At 36.6% G+C, this 24,049-nt stretch overlaps 1 protein-coding gene across 3 annotated transcripts in view; it reads left to right on the top strand.

Annotated features, from left to right (window-relative positions):
• LOC129790142 (discoidin domain-containing receptor 2) overlaps nt 1–24,049 on the top strand; it is a 106,296-nt gene that overhangs the window by 59,890 nt on the left and 22,357 nt on the right. The window contains exons 6-14 of one of the 3 annotated variants that reach the window (XM_055827457.1): nt 539–686; nt 5,196–5,375; nt 11,656–11,798; nt 12,813–12,905; nt 13,509–13,716; nt 16,725–16,856; nt 18,850–19,067; nt 19,771–19,909; nt 21,550–21,910. In XM_055827457.1, the coding sequence (XP_055683432.1) occupies nt 539–686; nt 5,196–5,375; nt 11,656–11,798; nt 12,813–12,905; nt 13,509–13,716; nt 16,725–16,856; nt 18,850–19,067; nt 19,771–19,909; nt 21,550–21,910 (1,622 nt within the window). The remainder of the gene's footprint in view (nt 1–538; nt 687–5,195; nt 5,376–11,655; nt 11,799–12,812; nt 12,906–13,508; nt 13,717–16,724; nt 16,857–18,849; nt 19,068–19,770; nt 19,910–21,549; nt 21,911–24,049) is intronic. The other 2 variants (XM_055827458.1, XM_055827460.1) reach the window with 2 other exon arrangements.

The raw sequence follows: 24,049 nt of genomic DNA on the forward strand, positions 1-24,049 counted from the left end.
ATTTATTTTTGCAAAATCGAAGCTGCATTTTGATGAAATATTAGATATGCAATCCCCCACAGCTTAAAGTCTTCTGTGTACAAACTTGGACAATCAACTGGCATGTTCGTTTTTCAATGCAAATATTCCCTCATCGTCTGTTTTGATGCCCAATCCATTCTTGTATATATTATATATATGCTTGAATATTGGAAATTGGTAATTTATTACTTTTCTCTCGTGTAGAAAAGTATAAAATCTATTTTTCATGCAAAGCTTTTTGTACACAGTTCTCCCCATTCTTCGTTGGTTTTTTTTATTTTTTTTATTTTGACTTTTCCACTATATTTCATATTTTGCTATGCGAAGTATTTGCCAATGATGGTGTGAGTGTATGGAACGACAATTTCACGTCCTTTGACTTATTCTTGCATTTTTCATTTGATTCGCCCGGCGACATTTATTGATTTTTATTTATTTGCTTATGGGGGGCTCATTTTTTTAAAATTCTTTCCTCTCATTCACGAATATCTTTTTTTCTTCATTGCTGTCTTTGCAGATTCTAACAGGAAATATTAACACGTATAGCGAAGTGGAGAATATTCTGCAGCCAATTATTTTTGCATCGAAAATACGTCTCTATCCGTATAGCCAGTACGACCGGACGGTTTGCCTTCGTGTCGAGGTGGTCGGCTGCATATGGGACGGTGAGTACGGGGAGAATTGAATAAAAGTGCCATTGGGCAGTCTATGTGTGTTGTATATATGGGGATATATACCCAAAGGGGGTGTGGGGTGGCTGTAAAAACTCCTAAGTGAGTATACACAATAAAAGTTGCACAATATGTTACCACCTTCTCAACCACCGCGCTCTGTCACTTCCTCCGCAACGTCTACAGCGGCGCACAGGAGAGAAGATGCGGAGCAAAAGGGAAATTGCTGGTTGAATACTTTGGTCAGACACTTGAATGGGGTACTTGCCAATACACAATATAAAGTGATTTAGAAATAATTACCTGAAATGGCAATTTATTAATTTAATAAAGTGGTTGTAACTCTTGGCCACTTGTGTGCCAGCACAGCTCTTCCTATTGCTGAGATTGTGCTCGCCTTGCTTCCAACAGCCTCACCCGAGAGCTCCTTCACATGCACGAAGACTCTCTGTGTGGTGACGGCATGGAAGAAGCACTTTATATATAAAATTATAATTGATAAATTTATCTCGACGTCCACATCTCTTAATACCATCTTCCTTATATGCAACTGAGAATTGATTTGAAATGTATGTCTTTCGGTTTACCATCTCCCTCCAACCCATTCCCCACTCACACTCTGTGTCTCTCTATAAAATTTAATTCAATTTAAATTGAAATAAAAATGAAATGCCTATGCATCTCTTGCAAAAGAGCTATGCTAGAGCTCTCCATACACACACAGTGGTGAGAATAAAGTTAGAAACTCATCAATTAAATAAAGCGGGCTTTTAGTGTGACGGTAATTTGGCTGAAAATTGTCATTCATACATTTTTTAAGCACATCCCTATAGTTAAGCTATTTAAGCTTCAATTGATTAAAAAGTTTTCACAACTCAATCTAAAACTCAGGCTTGTTAGCCAAACTCCAATTTAGCTGTCAACTCTACGTTGAAAATTTTCATTTGAGCTTTATTGAAAGTATTTTGTGGCATTTCAAAGAAAATATTTTCTATTCTACAGGGGGAGTTGCTAACCTGGTCGTTGATATTATTTTTTACCTAAATTCTTTGAAATATTCTAATATATTTTTTTATTTTTAATGGAAATTTAATCTACAAAAATTAAAATTTAAATCATAATTTTGAAATTATTGCGAAGTCTGACTTCAAACTTAACTATCAAAATTCAATTTTCAACTAAAATTCTTAAAATTCTGCGTAAGATGTTTTAAAAGTTTTATTTGAACCAAAATCTTTTACCAAAAGAATTGTTTGTGCTACTTTTATGCATTTTAAGTCACAAAAAATTTTTAAGCGTAAAAAAATTGGCTAAAAGGAAGCTCAGTGATGTTAAGAAGAGCTTTAGGATAAATTCTGATAAGACATTTAAGGAGGAGCCTATATGCAAGGATAGTTTGAATAGAATTTAGGAAAATATGTAAAGGTAATTAGTTCATTTTCATTTCGTTCAGTCACAGAAAAGAAGTAGAAGAGTCATTAAATTATTTCTTACATAAATATATTCCTGCAGAAAACTATTTTTTTCCTTCAAGACAAAGCTTTTTTTTTAGTTTTTTTTTATAACAGGACATCCAAATTAATGGCATGTCCTTTCCCATTTGACCACTTCACTGAACAAGGATGCAAAACTGTTTTAAAAACCAAAGTTCCATAGTTTTCTTTTGCATCCATCTCTTCAGTCTGTCTATAACATAGATAGATTATGTATGTACATAATATTGGTAGCATATTTAGGCTTGGAAAGTTTAATACTTCATATACACACACCTTTCTCTTTGTGTTGAGAGAGCCCCCACCCCCCTCCCAGCTTTTAGATAGGGGGGGGGGGGAGAAGTCTTCTATATGCACAAGAATTTTCCGACCCAAATTTCTCCCTTCATGTCTCGTAGTTTAAGCTCACAAAGTTGCGCATTTCCAAAATGATTTGAAACATTTTGACATTATTGTGGAACTTTTGCAGAAGGCGCCTTTGCATTTATTTGACATGTTGCTAAAAATCTTCACGTGTCTGTGCACAAGTTATTTGACAGCGGGGGTATATGATGAAAGTTATTCTCTCAAGAAATTGTTGCATAAAGTCCATCGTAGTGGATGAAAGAATTTATATATCCGTTGCATCAGCCGCGGGGTAGGGGGGTGGTAAATTGATGCGGAGGTGTGAAAATTTATTCCAGCCAGAGGGGGGAAAACGGATGCGCTGGCAAAACAAAACGAGAAGATGGTGAAGGTTTAAAAGAGGTAGAATGAAAAATTGAAAATGTGTCATATTTATATTATATACCTACATATTGGTGAATGTATAGGTATGCAGATATGTAACTTTTCCATCCACTATCTGGCTCCCCTCGTACGCACTACAGGGAGAATGTGTGTGTGTACGAGAAAATGCAATAAATAAAAATGTCAATCAGTAATTTGAATGACATTTTTGTTGAAAATTCAATAACTTTATGGGGTATTTATACAACAATGGAAAAGTCAGTTGGAATTATAGTCCATTTTTTGATTTTTTTTTCGCTCTCTCCTCTCTGACAGATTGAGGAGATTTTTATTTCATATGATCACACAGAGACCATTTTTTGTCCCTCCGCATAGAGGCAAAGCCAGAAAGAAGTTTAAAAAAAGAGCCCATGGTGTGTACAAAAGAGAGAGAACTGATGGGGGTTGGGGTGTGCTGTGGGAATGGGAGAAACACTGTTGAGATTATATATAATTCAAAATACAAAGGAATGAGATGAGAATACAAGTGAATTAGTTAAAGTGAAATTTTCTGGAATGAAATTTAATTTTTAATAATCTGATCCTTAGGGGTGTTTCTACCAGCATCTTAAGAGCGAGAGAAGAGAATTTCGATGCTTGTGAGTTTTGGCACTGTTGTATGTATACGGTTGGGCTTGGTGGAGAAAGGTAATACACCACCCAGAGACCCCCCTTAGGGGGAGAGACAGCGAGTGATTTCCACGGGAATGACTGAGTAGAAATTCCCGAATGGCGCTTAGACACAATAGCAATCGCATTATATATATATATGTAGCAATCCCCACAGCAGTGCAATATAATAAAATCTTCGTCTCTCCTATGAAATACATAATTTTATTGTTTGAGATACTATATGCCTTCTGCACCACCTGCTCGTGTTTCGTTTTTACAGCCATCACACACAGGGTGAAATGAATGAGATAAAAAAATATGAAGTTCTTATAGCCAGGGTAAAAAAAACGATACCTACATATATAGCAGAGAGCGATCGCTCGGTTGACTACAAATTAGGCGGATTGGAAGAAAATCGATTTATATCATCTACAGATTTTTTTTCATCCAACTCCTCGTGCGCCCCTTCCCCTATTCTTTTGTGTTACAACATAATAGTAAAATATGTTCTCAATGCGATTTATGGAGCAGCATAACAGGGGATTAGGCAGGGATAATCGGGAGGAATCTTTCAAAAAATTTCAATCAAAAGTCAGCGAGTTGTGTGTTAAGTGCTTCAGGAAATTTTTATGGTTTCTTCCAGCCCTTCCTGCCATGCTTATGAAAATATACATATGTACAGTGAAGGCCATTCACAATAAATTATATCTCGTATTTAAAGCATTTTTCTTACAATTTAGAAGATATTTTCTTCATTTTATAAATTAATTAGGAAATTAAAGACAAAAATTTAAAGTTTTTCAAACAAGAGGGTATGGGTATGTAGCCCCTTGAAGGAATTGAACTAAAAGATAATTTTCCCTCACCCCATTGTGCATTATGAAACATTTAACCCTCCCCATTTATTTAAATTACATACCCACCCATATTGACTTACAATACCAAGAATTTATGCCAAGTTTGACCCGCAAGTGCTTAAATAAGTAAAATGGGTCTAATAGTTCAAAATGACCCTTTTCTGTTTTGTTTGTGAGCAAAAACAACTTGTCAGAACGTTTTAGTATGCCTTATACTCAAGTTACTATACGGGAAATCTTCCGTGGCAATCGTGCGTTGTGTTAAAAGAAAAGTCATTGAAATGCGTATCACACAAAAAGTGATTTTTTCTGCTCAAAGGGGTTGCATGGCTGAGAAACATAACGTCCAATGTAAAATATGCAGACTTACACAGATTCCATAAAAAGAAATGTGAAAAATCTGGCATGGAATTTTATATTATGCAATAACTCGTCAAAGAATGAAATATGGTGTAGCTAAGAGGGTTTAGGAATTCGCGACAGGCCATTTGGATTTTGTGTAGTTCCATCTACTCTACAAGATGGAATCTAACCCTGTAAAAGGAACATTTTTTAAAGGATTCTATGGGAATTCCTAGTGAGAAAAAGTCCAGTGAGAGTTTTTTTTTATCAATCAAATGATTTTGGGTGAAAATTCAGTTATATTTGGAAGTTTTCTGGGTTAATTAGGAGATTAAATTTAAAATCAGTGTGTGAGGTAAAGGCAATTAAATTGATGTTCTTTCTTTCTTTTTCTTCTATTTCCATGTAAATGGTGGCAAATGTTAAAACAGAGGGACTGATATCGTACAGCATTCCAAAAGGTGTTCAACGTGGTCTGGAAGTGGATCTCTCGGACCAAACCTACGACGGCAGAGAGGAGGGCGATCGATTAGTTGGCGGTTTGGGGCAATTAGTCGATGGCCAGAAAGGAAATGATAATTTTCGGACCGATATTCATGGCTTTGGTAAAGGTAATCTATTTTAATTGTGAAAGAGAATTAGTGTGAGAGAGATGGGGAGACATATACTCCTACTATATGTATGTATATAGTATGTGCTTTACTGAGAGGCCCATGAATATAAATATTTATGGAGAATGCTCAATTACACAGGCATTACACACACATCCATTCCTCAACTTCTTAAATAAATAATTGGGCCATGTACACATTGTGCTACCCTGGGATACACAATTTGTATATCAATTTCCACAACATATATATACATCACATATGTAGCACAGATAGAATGCAAAATATAGTTATATAGCCGTGGGATTTTGGGTGCGGGAGAAGGGAATTTATTAACAAATCAATATGACCATAAATTAAAGGTATTGTGTATGCCCCAATGAATCTGTAATTGTCATTTGATCGCATTTTGGGGATTCATTCGCATTTTCTAGATTTGTCCCATTCTACTACATATTCTATACAGTTGGGTTTCCCACACGCGCGTCACCCATTAGCTAATTTCCCCCATTTCCATCATAAAACATTCTAATACATAGAGTATTCATTAGTTTTGCTCGAATTATTTTCATGTTATCTCTTTTTATTTATTTTGGGCTAATTTAGTGTAATAAATTAAAGTATTTTTGACACGGTTTTGTTACAAAGAATCTACTTAATCTTGATGAATATTCTTTTAACTTTTTAGAATTTTATCAAGAGTAATGAAAAAGAAATTAGAAAATGCTTCATAAATTTCTTTCTAACTACAATAGAATGGCTTAAGCGCCATTATGTGTTAAATTCAGAGACTTCCATGGCAATACTGCGCAATCAATGTGGATTAAATGGATATAATTGATTATGCTCTTTCAACAATATGGGAGCTACTTGGAGTAATTAAATGTCAAGAATGTATTGTAAAGACATTAAATATTTAATAGTTTTTGAGATGTTCATTAATTTTTAAATGACTTAATTCTTGCTAAAATAATTAAAGATTTCGAAACTAAATTTTCAATTCTATTCAATAAATTCAATAAATTAAATTTATTTATTTAAATGCTTTTCAAATAAACGATTTTGAGAATGAAAAAGAAAGGAATTGAAAAACTGTTTATTAAAATTTGAGAAAAATAGGGAGAAAATAACAATTTGATAAGAACTTGAAGAAAAAATATCTTTCCGAAGCAAGAGAATTTTAGAGATTTTTCAAATTTACTTATTCAATGTGCGATAAAACTTTTGAGTCGTGCTGTGCAAACATACACACAATATTTGAATGTTTAATCATTTTATCGGGCATTCTTTGGGTACTTCGAGCTCGTTCTCACTCTCTCTCTATTTTCCCACTTTCCCCGTACATTTTCTCCCGTGTGTATGAGTGAGCACAAAGGGGCCCTTCCGTTGGGGCTATATGGGTGCGCATTAAAATGGAATCAAATTGATTTTTGTATCGGATTCCCAATCAGCCATTTCCTATATCCGGTCCCAAGTGCGATCTACACTTTTGGAAAACTAAACTTGCTCAACACCGAGAGTTGAGGCCGAAGACGCAAATAGAATTTATGGTTCGACTCTCATGTAATACACCCGTGTTATACACTTCAATACCGGAACACCGACCGGAATGAGCCCAAAAACTTGACTTTGTTGCTGGGGATTTCGGTTGGAGCGGGAATACCACATTAAAACTTAATGATGTGATATCGTTTCTGCTATATGGAAAAGTTATTAACTTGCCAAAGGAGTGCGGGGGTGGCGTGTGTGTGAGAGAAAAGCAAGTACAGCACCGCACACTTTATATAATCAAAACTTGGAGAGATTATTAGTTGTAATTGTGGAATGAGATGATATTTTTCTCCGCGTATCGCCTGTGAAGTTTAGGGGGTGTGTCACATACCGCGCGCATTGGGTATGTAAATAAATGTATAGGGACCGCGGCGGACTGCTTGTTGGTCTGCATGTCGAGCAATAAAATGTGAAGATAAGGAGACACACACTTTTATCTAAAAGAAAGACGATAAAGTAATCAAACTGGTTAAGTAATTTCAAAGTTTGTTTTTCCTAAAAGAACCTGAAGGTGAGGGAATCCCACTCGTGAATAGGGTGGCACACACTAGGTGCTTTGCTTTGAGAGAAAATTATTAATATTTTTCTGCAATTTTTAAGAAATTATTTTTGAATTAGATCATTAAAATATGCTTCAGAATCTTACATAAACTTCCTGAGAGTTTCACGTAATATTTGTAGGAATTTTTCCAAAAAAGAAAGCTCAAAGCACATGAATCAAATCATTCTGTGTTGGGAATATATTTGATTAAAATACAAGAAAACTCTTTAGTTTGAACAAACCAAAAAAAAATGTATTCCACAACATTTTCTATTTTCTCTCCTCTGTATTTTATATCGCATGTGAACATCCTCACACAGAGACCTCACTTCAATAAATTAACCATAAAGATCACTTTTGGTATGTTTATGCGGTGGTGGTGTTATAGCACCAAAAATGCTTGGCAATGCTCTTCCCGCGCAGCTCTTAAATAATTTTCATTTTCCCCAAATTGAGAAAATTCATTTTAACATCACCACCTCACCCCTCGGCCATTTCCGCTTTCCAGCATCGTGGCAAAATTGACTTTCCCACTTGAGAGATTTAATTTTTCTGCACACTTTACGGTCATTTGCCCCGCGCGCACCATGTTGTGTGTATGTGCGCGCTTTTGCGGATGAAGTGGAGCAAAAAGGGCACAAGATTAATGATAAGAAATAAATTCTAATTCTCTATTAATTTTAATTTAAATGCAACACACCAAAGTCTTGTCACATCGTTCTCTCACTCACTTCTGTTACCATTTTATTCATTCCATGCCCCGCGGGGTTAGGTAGGGAGGGGGTGTATAGGTGAGAATGGGACCCTTAAAAAAGGTGAAAGGTGATTCAGAGAGCGTCTTCCGTGCGGGGGCAACAGAGGTTGGTGTGCTGTGAAATGCGGGGGATGCGCGCACATCTTATGTACGGACGACCAGATTGTGGTACGTGAGGATGGAGCTTGTGGGAGGTCCCTTTTGTGTGATCACAATCCCAACCGCATCGCTAAGGATGCGACGACGAGGTCCTTTTCTTCTTCGCACACGACTCTTACGGGAACTGAAAGTTTTTGCATTTTTCATGTTAATGACGGTGTGTCCTTTCTATAAATATTCCCTTTCGCCGTATCTCAAATTCTCCACTCTGCCGTATACCTCGGGCTTCCTGGGGGCTCGCCATCCACCCGCATATACACACAAATCCCCATAGTGTGGACCAAACTACCCGGGGACGTTGGGGTGGCCCCCGCATTTGCTCTCTCCCTCTCTCCCCACATGTTCTGCGAATGACGGTGAAAAAGGAGCGATGGCGAGCAATGTGGGGTGATTTTTTTCTCTTTCTCCCCTTCTATATGCTCAACATCATCCCCCCCAAAGAGCCACCCCTCGCCTTGGCTCAGGATCACGCTTCAGTGTGCTATTTTATGAGATTCGGAATTGCCTGTAGGCTATTATTCTATAATGCTCACCACTCTGGCTCAGCCACACTACTCTCTCCGTGTACAGTGGATGTGAACATTGCCTGTGTGTCTGCATAATATAATATTTTATTTGCACCCCTCGCGCGTATATACGATTGTTCAGCAACATGGTGGAATGCGCTTGGTTCACCGTCGTTGTCGTGGAAGCAAAAAGAATGCTTTTGGGGAAATTTTTCTATACACTCTCACACACATTTTACCATGACAAGGTGTTCTCTATAGCAATTTTATAGGAGAGAACATTCCCACCATCATGTGGGGGTGGCATATATGGATAAAATGTATAAACTTGTACTGTATGATATCGCTGGTGGGTAATTTAGGGAAAATACACGAGAGGGTGGTTTTTTCACGGGGGTGGTTTTAATTGCTCATGCCATATCAATATGTTGTTTTTGAATTGCTCTGTGGTTGATATGAAAAGAGAAAATTGTGGCCAAAGTAGCGTCATAAAAATTAAGTATATATAGCAAGATTTTGGAACTTTTAGTACTTTTTTTGTTAGGGGAGGAATTGAATATTTTCTCTCTGTGCAATTTCTATATTAATTTCTATATGAAAAAAATTTATTTGATTTACAGAAAGGGTATTAGTTGATTGGTTTTTGTATTGGAATTTATAGAATTTGCGGAATTCACCCAAAAATTTATGGGATTTATGAAATAATTCAATTGATTTCAGGAATTTAGGGGAGATTTATGCACTGAACGCAATAATTTATGAGAGATACAAAGGATTTTGTTGATTTGAACTCGATTTATGTTATTATTAATAGATCTTGATTAACATATAAGAAAGGATTTAGAAATATGATTAGATGAATAAATTCAAATGGATTTATAAGATTTACACACATTTAGAAATAATAAAAAAAATATCTTTACTCTGCACTCCATAAAATCCACAAAACACTTCCACGTCCTGATGAAGAACGATGAGAAAATTTTTTAAATTACTAAATTGTCTTCACTCCGCGGGGTTTGTAATTGCAATACATATTTGCATACTTTGTCGTGATATTTGCGATAGCAAAGTGTTTTGCAGCTCAATCTTTGCACAATCCTCATTCGGGGTGGGAGCTCATGCTTAACAGCTGCATAATGGTGCTCGAGGAACGCTTTTGTGACTTTGTGCATGATATGGCTATCATTGAGCGGTGTGAATTTGCTCCTGAACACCACTTAGGGGCCACTTCCTGCGTCAGTGGATGCCCACAGAGTGAGGGCTCTTGAGGACCCCCCATTTGCGACATCGCGTCACTGCAATTCACGCTAAATTCGCGTGCATATGCCTTTGCATGTGCTCTTGTCATTCGCCAGTTGGATGCATGCGCGGCTTGAGTGATGTCACGGTGATTTATGATCAAGATAATTTAGTTGGTTGTTAATTTTTTTCTAAAAGGGAATTTTCTATTTGAAAATCTTCATTTTTATTAATGCAAATAAATGCGTAGATGCTGTAAGGAAAAAATCCTAATGGCGTCGCGTCCCTTTAACTAATTCACCAGCAAAATGGCGGCGCGTCCTTTGAGTTTTCACTGCCAACAAAATGGCAATGGAGGGAAAATCAAATTCCAAAATTCCGTATTGATTTTTCTACGTGAAAAATTTACAACACCTCAGTTTTGCTCCAATCTCACAACATGGATTCACCTCGTAGATTGCAAAATGCAATATATTCTACTTTCCCAGCGACATTTTGAACTTGAGAAAAACCATCACAGGAAGTGTATGTATATCTCTATCAGGATACTTTGGATGGTGGTGGGTAATACACCTCTCGATCGGAAGGGGTGGAGAGAAGATGGATGTGGTGGAAAAAAGGGGAGAGAGAGCACACGAAGGGAAAATAGGGAAATTCAGTGTGCTCCACCTTTCGTGTAATATGGCATATTTTCCACAGTTACAGACGAAATAGCATCCTGTTGGGAGTTATATATACGAAATGGCGACATTTTGTTGCAATGGCACAGCAGCCCTACCCTTACCCCATTCTGTGTATATCGCCAAAATGCCAGGATGTGTGCACACGGCTTTTTACCATTCCCTACCACTGCACTGCTATGCTTCCACTATATGCTCCCACTCACTCTACTTATATTTCCCACTCTTGACGACGAAAACCTCGGGTGTATAAATATTTAAAATTTCCATCCTGGAATCATTGTGGAGGAGAGAATTGAGCTCTGGAGCTCTGTGTGTTGGAAGCGAATGAATCGAGTTGGGTTGTTTTTGGCAAAATGGCAACGAATGGGGGGTGGGAGGGAGTTTGAGCGGAAGTGCCAAAAACAAAAGGAAAATGAGAGGGTAGTAGATGAATGTGTTTGGAATATGAGGTGAATCGGAGAGTTAATCGTTTCATTTTGTCGCCCTGCGATGAAAGTGCGAGGGTGGTTTGGAAGAAAATTTCCCCCCTGGCATAAACTTTCATCCCCCTCTCACTTATGCCTCTCTCTACATAGCACAGCACAGAGTATACTCACCCCCATCTCTAGCACACTTCCTCGCCCCCGCATCCCTCAGCGGCATTTGGATGAGGTGGATGGGGTGGAGAGGAGAGTATAGGCGCCCTTATGGCGCCACTGACCCACTCTGGGTTACATTTTCTCAGTGTATAAACACAACCCCAATCGTAAAATGTGATGTTTGTCTCTCCCGCAGGAGAGAAACCCAACCCCCGTACTCACCACCCCTTTTGGGTAACTCAATGTTTTCTTCGGTCTCATTTCAGGATACGAATGGGTTGGATGGCGCAACGACACCTTTGGCGGTGGTGCCGGGAAACCCGTTGAGATGGTCTTTGAGTTCGACACTGTGAGAAATTTCACCTCAATGCTCCTTCACACCAACAACATGTTCAGCAAGGATGTTCAGGTAAGAGTCGTATAAGCGCATCATGTTGGAAGAGTGGTGGCGACCGGGGTCTGCGACTAATTGAAGTTTTTTCTTCCACCCCACCTCGCCCCGCATCTCCCATACCCTTATTTGACTTTTTTTATATCATTTTTACGGCATACTCATCACCTTGTCGACAGAAGGGGACCCCATGTAGACCAAAATCCCACAGAGACATTTTTACATTTCTCTTCTCGGGGCTTTTTTTTATTTCCTCCTCCGGCCTCCCATTCTTTTTTGGTTTCGAATGATTCTCAGAGGGTTAGAATTTTTCATGCAAATTGGGAGTGTTGGGAAACATTTTGCAGTGTAAGTTTTTGGGTGAAATTTTCGTCAACAAGGTAGACACGAGAGCAATACATGTTTATTGCTGGTGGAATTTTTGATGGGATTACTTCCTATATAATAGGGTTTTTTTCGGGAATATATAGCATCATAAAAAATAGGCACAAAGAAGGGTAAATTGCTGTAAGAAAAATAAAAATAGTGAGGATATAAAAAGCTACATCGTCAATCAATACCTCGTAGGAAAAATAATCTAAAATGATGTATTTTGTGTTTTTGTATTAATAATGAGGAAGTTAGTTGTTTTTTTAGTGTCTTATCTTCTTGATAATTTTGATAAAAACATGTAATTCTCATTAAAGTATTGACCTTGATTTTATTTGAAAATCTTCTATTGAAGCTTATGGATTGAAGAATTTTCTATCAAAGAAAATCATATTGGTGTTTTCGCCCAATTTATTTCTTTTTCAAACACAAAAGAAGCTCTTTCTTCGAAGTTTTCTATTTTTGTTGAATTAAGACTACAAAATATTTAAATATTAAAACACTATTAAAAGCATTATAAAATATCAACCTGTTTTACTTATCATCATTCCTTAATAATTTCTCACTTCTGGGAATAAATAGATAAATATTAGGTAGTTAAAGTTAAGGAAAAGTATGTAAATTATAACTTGGTTATCACAGATTGGTTCTACATTCTTTTAGAAGTGCAAGAAACAGTTGCGGGAGAAGAACTTCTCCATCCCAGGCATTTTAGCCGGAAATAGCAGCCATTTATGCACTCTACCTTCTCCCCAGGTAGTATATCTATCTGAGAAATAAGCTTTCTCCGCAACATAAGTAAAGTTTTTGATGTTGTAATAAAATACTTAAAAATTATCTCTAAGATCTTCTTCCATCATTGCTATATACTAAATAAAAAAAGCCTTCTAATGTTCTTTAAAATGTAATCTATGAAACTTTTAAATGTTTTTTTTTATCAATTTAAATTTTGCATTTTAAAGCCGTAGTAAAAAAAATATTTAATGAGTCAGTATATAATTTTCGCAGTGCTTACACACCATTACCGACATTCTCTTAACAAATTTTAGTATATATAAGCAAAAGCTCAGTGTAGCATCATAATAATATAAAGTACTTCTCACAGCCTATTCCTTGTTGTTTCTCCCACGTCACGCTTGATTTTTTAGAAGTGGATGGGGGTTTTCTTCTTTTTTGTGCCCCATAAAATTGCAACATGGCAAATAATGATCCATGGCGGAGGGCGAAAAAGAAGAAGAGTGTGTGTGCAATAAAAAAGATGAAGACAATGATGTCGTGCTTTTGGCCCATAAAATTATTATTTTGTATATACCGTGGGGGATGAATGAAACGTGCTGATTCCACTTGTTGTTTGTACAGGTTTTTGTGCGCGCCAGCGTCTTCTTCAGCGTCGGCGGGCAGCACTTCACTGGGCAACCTGTCCAGTATTCATACATGCCAGACAGCATCATGGAGAATGCTCGTGATGTCACAGTGAAGCTCCACAACAGGATCGGCAAGTACCTCCAGGTTCACTTGTACTTTGCACTCCGGTGGATTATGCTGAGTGAAGTGTCATTCGTTTCAAGTGAGTATTATAAGCAGTTTCAGTTCATTTTTCTCCACAACCTCCACCCACGCTCTCTCATGCCCTCGCTATGAGTAGTAGAACATCCTCGGGGGATGGATTTCATGCGGGAAAGGGGTTATACCAAAAGGGGATGAAAGAGCTTTTCAATGGGGAGATTGAGAAAACTGCTGAAATTCTATACAAAAGGTCTGTAGACGAATGGGATATAGCATTTCTTCCTCCAGCGCGTACAGTACTCTATAGAAATTCTTAAACAGGACATACTTTTGCTCTATTTCTCCTTTAGAATTTCTGAGGTAAAAAATATCAAGAAGGATATTTGAGATTTTTGGTGGGAAAAGTAAGTTGGAGTATTGATTGAATTCCGTGGTTGAGAACAAGATTTTTTTCTGAAGAACATTTTATTTTTAACTCGAAGTAATTCCTTTGAAATTCGAGATCAAGAAATGAGACGATTTTTTTCAAAGTTTTACTGACTTTAACCGTCTTCAGCATTTAGGTCAAAATCTCTCATATATTTTTGCCTTTAAGATGAGAAAATGGTCAGAAAATAAATCAAAGCTTGAATATTCAATACCGAGTGTTTTTCTTAAGGGTCTTTTTTTTTAACAAAAATTGTTGAGAGAGCAGCTTATGAGTGTCTCGCCAGGAGATTACTTCATTCAATGGGCAAAATATAATGTGTGTGTTTGTCAATGAACTTCATCAATGAAGTGTACAGACACCCGTGGGTGAGGACGCGAAAAAGAGTGAAGAAAAATGCAGAAATTATTTCTGGATCTCTACTCCGACACGAATATCAAATAACGCCTCATCTTCCATATATACCTACATACTTTCTTCTTCAAACTCAGGGAGCATTATACCGTCGTCGCGGTTGTTGGAAGAAAGAAAAAAAATCACATAATCCGTCAAATATTTGTCACAAGTGTAGGCAGCTTATGCGGAAGGAAGGTGCAACACCTCGTAGGACGTGGGAGGCGAAGTTTTTAATAAAAAAAAAGTAGCGAACAAGTGCTAAAGGGGTGGGTGTGTGCAATACAGAGATTAAAACACGAAGAGCAATTATGTAAGATGTCGAGTCAAATGTTCGGTGCATTTATGCAAATACTCTGTGGCATTTTACACCACACCAACCAAATGGATGGTATATACCGGGAGAGATGGAGGAACTTGGTCTATTTGTACGTTTTGAGCTGACTTCCGTTCATTAAATTCTTATAAACTGACATGTCATATATCATCTGCAATTATATGGCGAAAAAAAAGAAGAACGAGCGCTCACACAAGTGAATTCAATCTCGCGCGTACTCCTCCCAAAGCTAAATTTAGCACTCCTTTTTGCTATTTTATATAAAATTTAGTGTGTTTGTACCATTTGCCACCATAGTAATGCGTTTTCTCAATATGCCGCGAGAGAAACGCGATGTGATTTTTGCATATACACGGAGGTTTAGCGATAAACTCGTATCGCTCTAGTCTCGCGCGGAGGTCATGAACCGGATTAGTCAATGTATTATGCTTTGGCCATTCTATCTTGCTGAACAATATACTTTGCAAGCCAAAGGAATTAAATTGCGACATTGTCGCTCCAAGCAGATGAAGCGGAAAATTTGGAATTTGCTCATGAGATTATTAATTGTGCAATTGATAAAACTGACGGCAATTGGGAGTGAGGCGCACTTATTTTAAAAACAAGTTCCATTAAATAACAATATGCCACCAGATTAGTTAAAATTGCAAGAAGAAATATTAAAAATTTGTTGGTGGCAAGATATTGATAGTTTTAGAATAATAATCAGCAGGTTTGTTATATTTTTCATTAAGTTTTTCCCGGGGGCAAAGTTTTTAAATTAATTGTAGTGAGTTTTTGTAATTGAATAATATCAAAAATATTCCTATTTATAATTTATTTTTAAAATCTCAAAGCTTTTTTTTCTGTAGCTTTTGACTCATATTAGAACTTTCTTCAGTATAACCCCTTTCAAAAATAATAATTGAAAACTTTGTATTAAAATTAACAAAATGGTTTATGATTAGGAATTTTTTTGATTAAAGATATTGTCATTAGGTAAAATTCTATAAATTTTCTCTTAAATGCCTTTTGAACAAAAAGTCGAAACCTCTAAATGTCCTGAATTGAGAACCTCAGAAATGTTTTTATATGATTAAATTTTGAAAAACTTTTTCTATTTTTTTTTTAATATTTAATTTTAACCCAGATTTGTTCATATTTTTTTTTTAATTCCCACGAAGTTAACTTAAAATCTCAATTCTCAATCAAAATTCTTAAAATTTTACAGAAGATGTTCTAAAACTTTTCCCTAATCATCCATTTGAATAGTATCAAAATAAAACTTTTTATTCTATTTTTTAAGCACTTAAAGTCATCAAATGAGATTTTTGGATCATAGAAAGGGCAAATCTGGGTTTAAAAAAAATCACACGGTCAGATTTAGGCCATCGTTCTCTATAGTTTTTTGATACAAAATAAAAAATCAATTCATCATGCAAAGATACACCAAACCAATGCAAAGTATAATTTTTCTTTGAAGCATAAGAAACGCATCTCCCTACAACTACAAAGCATAATGATTTAGGGATTCATTTCAAGCACTACCAAAGATTTTTTTGCATATAAAAATAAGCTATAAAATAACTCAGGGAGAAAAAAAACAAACACTTGCTGTCCATTGATCTCTCCCTTTTTGAATATATTGAAGAATGTATTTCCAATAAATCCACACATATGATACAAAATGACAGGCAAGAAAAATGCTGAAATAACAATAAGGGAGGGAGAGACAAAGTATGTACCTACAAAGCATTCCATATATACATTGGAAGTTTCGTAATGTAAGGGACAGGCCTGTGTGTGGAAATCCATTGCGAATGAATCCTAAAATGCGGAGGATGAGAGAGTTTGGAAAATTATTTTGAATAAATCATGATTGTGTCGTATTAATAAATATTTTAACGTAAAATGTTTCTCATCGCAACTAAAGCACCTGTTCTGGGAAACTTCACCGAGGAGATGACAAATGGTAGTTCACTGCCTCCGGATACATCCTTGGAATATCCACTACAAAGAGATGAAGTTCAAACAATTCAAACGAAAAGCAATCATGTTCCACAGAGTAAGTTTTCTTATATTATAAATATATGTATGTGTGTGTTTAGGTATATAATGCCTATACCTTGTACCTTTACTTCATACCGTATACCTTGGCATTATATGTGCAAAATCTTTTATGATGTATGTATCTTTCACTATTAATGCGCATGCAGAGAGAGGCAAACCTTGTTAGGCTAGAATATTGCAAGAATTTTCCAGTGTATGTTACTCCACATTCGAGAATTGCCTCAAGAACCACACAAGGGTTTCACCATGTGAGGAGCTAGTTTTCTCACACACAGTATAACTAAATTAAATTTTAGCAATGCCAAATATTTCTAATGAAACTCCGCATACAATCTGAATTCAATGGTATAAAATATATCTGTCTTATGAAGCATTTTGTTGTAGAATGTTTGCATTATATATGTATATGTATGTGTGTATTATTTGCAAATGCCAGAAAGTCATTAGAATAGATTTAATTGAGAGAGATTTTTATTTTTTGCAAAAATGGAATTTCCATTTACAACATTTCTCTTCAAACCAAATGGTGAAAATATTCTCTGACAATGCTATGGCTAAATATTTTCTAAAAGTGACGCATTGTTATGCAAGGATCGAAATGTTATGCAATTTGTATTTGTATTTTGATACAATTTTCAAACACTTTCCAAAGCAGATTAATTTTTGATTATACTCCCACAAATGAATGTCCAGTATTTACCTGGATTATGACCTAAAATAATATTTAATGAAAAATAAAAAATAAATCACTGAAAAACAATCCGGATTAATATTGAATATTTTTTTGGTGTAGTGAAAAAATCCGTTTGTTATACAACTGAGTAACTTTATAAAGAATTAATTTGGTTCCAATAAAAGATTTGTAAGGAATAAACAAAAATCCTCAATGATTAAAGTGATTTCTTTTACTCAGAATTGAAGAGAAACTATCTTTGTAAAAGAGTTTGATTTAAATTAGTAAACGAACATTCTATTCTAAAGCCTAAACAATCATTCGCAATGTGAACTTTCCACTGTAATTTCTTTCCTTTCCACGAATTCATAATTTTGATATTTTATTTATTAGTTTTTTTTCCGCAACTTTCAAACTTTTATTTTAATTAAAAAACTTTCAATATAAATTTGATGAAGGGGAAAACATTGAAAAACTGAAGGTATAAAACCCAATTTGTGTGTAAAGAAATCTCATTCTCTCTTTAAAAAGGCCAAGCTTGAATTTCAAATTAATAATTCAATTTACATCATAAAATTGCGCTTAACTTTGTGGCTTTATTCGCAACTCATATTGCAGTTTCTTGATTCATTTTCTCCCTCAAACTCTAATTGAGTTTATTTAATTCCATCATAAAGTGGGTTATTCCCTTCATTACAGTTCAAGATTAACTGCCTGCACTTTATGATGTTGCCAAGTTGAATATTGTGGGTTATTTTGCGAATTTCAATTCAAACATTAATATGTGTTGTATTATGTGGAAATTATAGAATTTTTTGTTTGAACAGAAGTTCTCTTCATTTGAATTTAAATAAAAAAAAAATCGCTTTCGTGTGCTATTGTCGTTTAATTGCACACCCCTAGGGAAGTATTTTGAAACTAATTAAAATCCACATACAGTGTTCTTGTTTATTTTTTCACTCTCATTCTCTTGAAATAATGTTCTTGAATTTTTCATTAGCACGAAAAAAATTTATAGGACAAAAATAAGTTGAGCTGGAAAAAAGTCTATGCTTTTCAATTGGCAATGTGGTGGATATTTCTATGTTGGGGCACGGAGATGGGGTTATGGGGGTAAAAAATCCCATAATTTTAAAATGGATTCAAAGAAATTTCCTCATCAAAATTTAATCTCTCTATTTGGCATTTTTTTCACCCTCTCTTGCGCACAAAAAATTAGGCTGTTTGTGACAATTAATTTGATAAAATTTCCACCCTAATCATTTTTTTGCGAGGGGCTGTGATGTGTTTTTTTTTCTCTCAACTCTCTTTGCAGTCATTTCACCCAAACCCATTGACCAGGAGCCAGAGCAGAATTTTGTGGGTGTCATCATTGCGATATTGACCACAATTATTCTACTGTTGATTGCCATCATTCTGTTTATAATTGCAAAAAATAAGCGCAATCGACGAGCAGATGTTCTCGGAACCATGCCCCACAGCCTCCATCAGGATGGGTTGAATGTGGATAAAAGAGCGGCCAGCAATATTAAAGTGAGTATTGCCCACGCCCTAGCGTGCATCCCCCGTGTTGATGGGATCGGCAACCCCTTTTTTCCCACACACAACTCATCTCACTGTAACACACACTTGTATTACCGCCGAGGGGGCTGTAAATTGCATGCTTTTTTGGGGACCTTCCAGAGAGGACACAGGCTGTGTACGAAATTAATGAAACACTGAACAAACTCTTTAAATGAATTTTAAGGGAATAATTTTAAAGCTTTTTAGTAAATTATAGTTACCCCTGATGAAGGTCAGAGCTCGTAAAATATGTTTCATTTCTTTTTACATAATTTTTATTTAAACTATCTCAGGAAATAATCACAAATTTTCACCCCAAAGACTGAAAAAAAATCACCTCCATAAGCCTTTGTTTCATTAATTTTTGGACAATACCTGTAACTAGAGAGCCAGTTTATAGGAGGAGTTTGATAGGGAGGCTGTATGCTGCCCTCAAGTGTGTGGTACCCTCGTGGGGGAAATTTTACGCCAAATGCTAATGATGACGGCAATAATGGGGCTCTGTGTGAAAGCGCTTAGGGGGGTAGTTTTCTCATTGCGAAAAACGAGGCTTATGGAGAAGTGTGAATGTGTGGAATTAATTAAAATTGCGCCGTCCCACATACAAATCACACCGCATACACATACATATACATGATGTGCTATATAACCGCCCCCCAAACCTAATTTTCAGATGGCAATGGACGACAGTGAGTCGATAGATAAGAGCAGCCTCTACCATGAACCCTTCAATGTCAATATGTACACAAGTGCGGCAAGTGGCTGCTCCCTCAACGATATGCAGCGTCATCATGTGACTCCGGATTATACTGGTTAGTACTTCTTTTAATAAATTCCACCTTACCCCCACCTCCCCTTTCTGCTACTACCATCCCAATGGGTGCTTTCCGCCCACAACGAGGCTAATCTGCATGAGAGCACTCACGAAGCACTCAGGGTTGCCGCAAAATTCAACCCCCCATCCACCTACTATATACACCTAACACTACTACCCAAGAGTGCGAAATCCTCCACCCTCGCCATGCCGCATGGCAAATTACCATCTACACGACGATAGGATAAAAAAAGAGTGCCTGAAGAAAATAGGGGCTAATTGAAAAAGCAGAACGTCTCTGGAGAGACGAGAGGGAAATGTGAAGAGATATTTAGACAGAATCCCTGTGAAAGGTATGCTAATTAGTCGAAATGCAATTAAACACGACGCGGCAGGGAGTCTGTGTCATTCATATTAAAATACTGACAAGCTTCCGTACTGACACCACTAAATCATACCCTCTAATTTGCTTTGTCTTATCCCACCAAAAAGGATCCCACATAAGTACCGAAACTTGGTGTACTTTGTGGCGCATATAATAGCCCTGAGAGAGATATTGCCAATTTTTCTATTAATTTGTGCCAGAAGCGGTTTTTTTCTTCTTCAATTTAAAGCCACCCCATTTAATACCAAGTTTAATGCTTTAAGTACCGAAATGTTGGATTAATTGGGAGTAGGAAGAAGCCAAAGAGTTTAAAGAGAAGAGTTTTTAATTCTTTGCATTTGCTAAAAATATCTGTAGGCGGATTCAGCACGCGTCACGCTATGTCGGTACTCTATATCGGTAGTCTATATCGGTACCGATATAGGGCATTTGTGCAGTGAAAATTTTTTTCGGTATTCTCATACCGACATAGCGTGACGCGTGCTGAATCCGCCTACTGAATTTAAATTTTTCGGTTGGTATTTCAATTTTTTGCATTAAAGCTTTTAAAGTTGATTGACTACCCGGCGTCTCCATCATGATTTTAGAGCAAAAAACACCCTGCTTTGCTAACTTTAACAAAACCACCCTTATTGATTTTTAGAACCCTCAATCTGCAATATTTCTGCATTCACTCTATGTGGGTCCCCAGCATGTTATAAATACTATATGGTCATTGGTGCTCTAGCAGAGAGAGGTTTAGTTCACTCTATATACCATCATAATTCCACCGTAGTATTTCAAATTATTAATTTATGACGCATTGGGTATTTAGTGCAGAGAAATCGATCGACTCATCAAAACCTTATCGAGGGAAATCCCTTCTCAACTTTGGGGGTGGCAAAAATCCCTCCAGCAAAAGTGAACTTGCGTGTCCCGGAATCAGAGTTTTTCCATCCGTTGTCACGAATCCGCTGTCCAACAACAAAAAAAGTTGTGTCTCAAAAAAAAAAGAATAAAAAAGATTCTTCTCAGTCAGAGAAGAGGATGCAAAAATGTTGAATGCTGAGAAAGGCATTTCCCAATGCGACGCCATATGATTGAATATCCCCAACAGACTTTTGTGTGCTTTCTTATCCTTGTATTTAGGATATATTTTATATAAAATTCCAATTGAATTCTCATATAATGTATTTCATGTCTTCAACGTGGCATCCCTCTTTTATTTTTTTTTTATTCCTTCTAAATTTCATATCCCGTGCGACACGCCACAGATGTGCCGGACATCGTGTGTCAGGAGTATGCAGTGCCCCATATGCAGGATTTGATACCCAAAATTCCTGGTGGTTACTGCAGTGTTCGCCTAACGCCGCCACCGCTCAACAATATCTTCCCCAAACCACCCCCAATCCCTCCGCCCCCATCTGAAAAGTATTACGCCGCAACGGCGATCTGCAAGCCCGCCACCCCAACGACGCCATCCACCAATATGAATGCCTACAGTGATGTGGATGGCATCTCAACGGATGACGATTACCAGCTGCAGGAATTCCCGCGACAATCCCTGGGTATTGTGGAGAAGCTCGGGACGGGTCTCTTTGGGGACTTCCACCTCTGCGAAACGAAGGGAATCAAGTAAGTAATAAAAGCATAAGAAGGAGCATTTTCCCCAAAAACTCACTACAGAATATCACAAAACCTTTCCCGCATTGGCAGTGCGCTGCCAAGGTAGCATACAACACCTCCTATCCCCCCTTGTCGCACACACACACAACCAACGTCTGCTGAAGAGAAACTGTGCCAATGATTCTTTTGTGCACGTCATGAATTACCTTTAATTCCTTGCAACAATATTAATCTCACCGTGGCGATAGTTTGCAAATAGCATTATGTGCGATCTGACAAAATGGGATTACTCTGTTTGGGGTGGGTGGTACGACGATACACACAGCCCGCGCGTACAGTTTGTAATTCACACGGTATATTCCATTTCAGCGGCTTTATCTGCAAGACGCTTACAAATTTCATTAAGGCTTGTGACGCCAAAATGCATTTTCAAGACATTCGCAGTGGAATGTATGAAAGCAAAATGTATTTGATATAATTTTAGGGTGAAATTGTAGCTTTTGAATCTCTACTACGGGTGGTGTGCGCACATGATTTTCTCTGTGTGAGCTCTATTATACATATACGCGCCTCATATGGGGGCTGATAAAATCCCGTGTCTTGTTAGCTACAATCAGGGAGTATTTTGATATATGTTTTGCTTTAAATGCAAATTTATTCAAACATTTAATTTAATTTAAAAATCCTTGAGAAAATGATAAATTAGAAAAAAAAAGGATTTTCAATTATTTAAGAGAAAAACAATATTAATTTTTGAATTTTGGCGAAACATTCGCTTCTCCACAAGAAACTGCAATAGTGTTGCAAGAGTGGTTAAAAATGGTGTGAAAATTACTTGGAGTAGGCACCACTCGTGGAGGCTTTTCCTTCGTGTTCTGCACACGTTGCCAGTCAAGTGGAAGTCTTAACGTGCTTTTAGGCACTTTTGTGTGCCATTTGAAAGTGAAAATTAATATAAAATATGCGGTGAAACATGCTGAAATGGTGCACAATACAGTCGCTGAGTAGCTATAAATGTTTGTCGATTTACAACACAAAAAGTCCTCTCAGTCAGTGTGTTTAAATGTAAATATTATACAAGAAATTGGTATGAAATTATACACCTTAAGGCGGGTAGAGCTCACAGTGCATAAAATCTTAAATATCACACGGAGATCAATGTGAGATTAGTATGTATACTGAAAGCAATATTGGAGGGAGATTGCAATCGCAAACTCACAAAAGCCACATATTGCAGAGAAAAGTGAAATAAGTTTGGTTTTACAAACGGATATTTGATCTCCAAATGGCCTAATGGGATTGTTAATGACTCAATAAAGTATCTGCGAAAAAAAAATAATTGCGTGAGAATCCAAACAAGACAGCACCACCATTATACGTAGAGCGCGGAATCTGTTTCCATATAATTAATAGCGCCTTTTGCACTAAATTGAATTAGACTCGCGGTGGAAACTTGTTTTTTACCAACTAATTTATGCGGCAAATTTACGCAGTCATTTAAAATTAATATCTAAATATTATGAAGTTGTCTTCTTAAACCAACGAGCTATATATTTATTCAGTTTAAAAATGTTTTTTTGATGTCACACGACACCAATCAAATCAATTGCAAAACTCTTGTACACACGCCGGGTAATTTGCTTATGATGGAGTCAACCAATATATATGTACATATACACGGATAAGTTTATCCACAGAGAACGCTCGTCTTGTTCCTCCTTGTAAATGGCAATCAATTGCGCAACTTTGCCGGAGAAAAGATTTAATTGATTTATCAAATTGCAGAGATAGTTTAGCTCTGGGATATGTATGTGTGAAACTTTTCAATCGGCTCGATAAAGTTGGAAATGGGATTTTCTGCTTTAACTATTATTTCCCTTTTAATTACATATTTTTCCCAAGTAAAAGTCCATAGGATGGGTTAAAAAAAAGGAGCGGAAAATTCTTCGTTCATAAAACACGGGATTATGTGGAAGAGAATGGGTTAATGGGAACCAATTACTTAGGTGGGATTAGGAAGTAAAACAGAGTCGCATGATGCGTATAAAATCCCTTAAAAGAGGGAATTTATTATATTTTCCCAACCAAAATTATATATACATATTTTTTGGCATCAAATGAAAATCCTGCACATTTTTTAGAGAAATT

The sequence above is a fragment of the Lutzomyia longipalpis genome, chromosome 2, assembly GCF_024334085.1.
Source record: "Lutzomyia longipalpis isolate SR_M1_2022 chromosome 2, ASM2433408v1".
NCBI classification, from domain to species: Eukaryota; Metazoa; Arthropoda; class Insecta; order Diptera; family Psychodidae; genus Lutzomyia; species Lutzomyia longipalpis.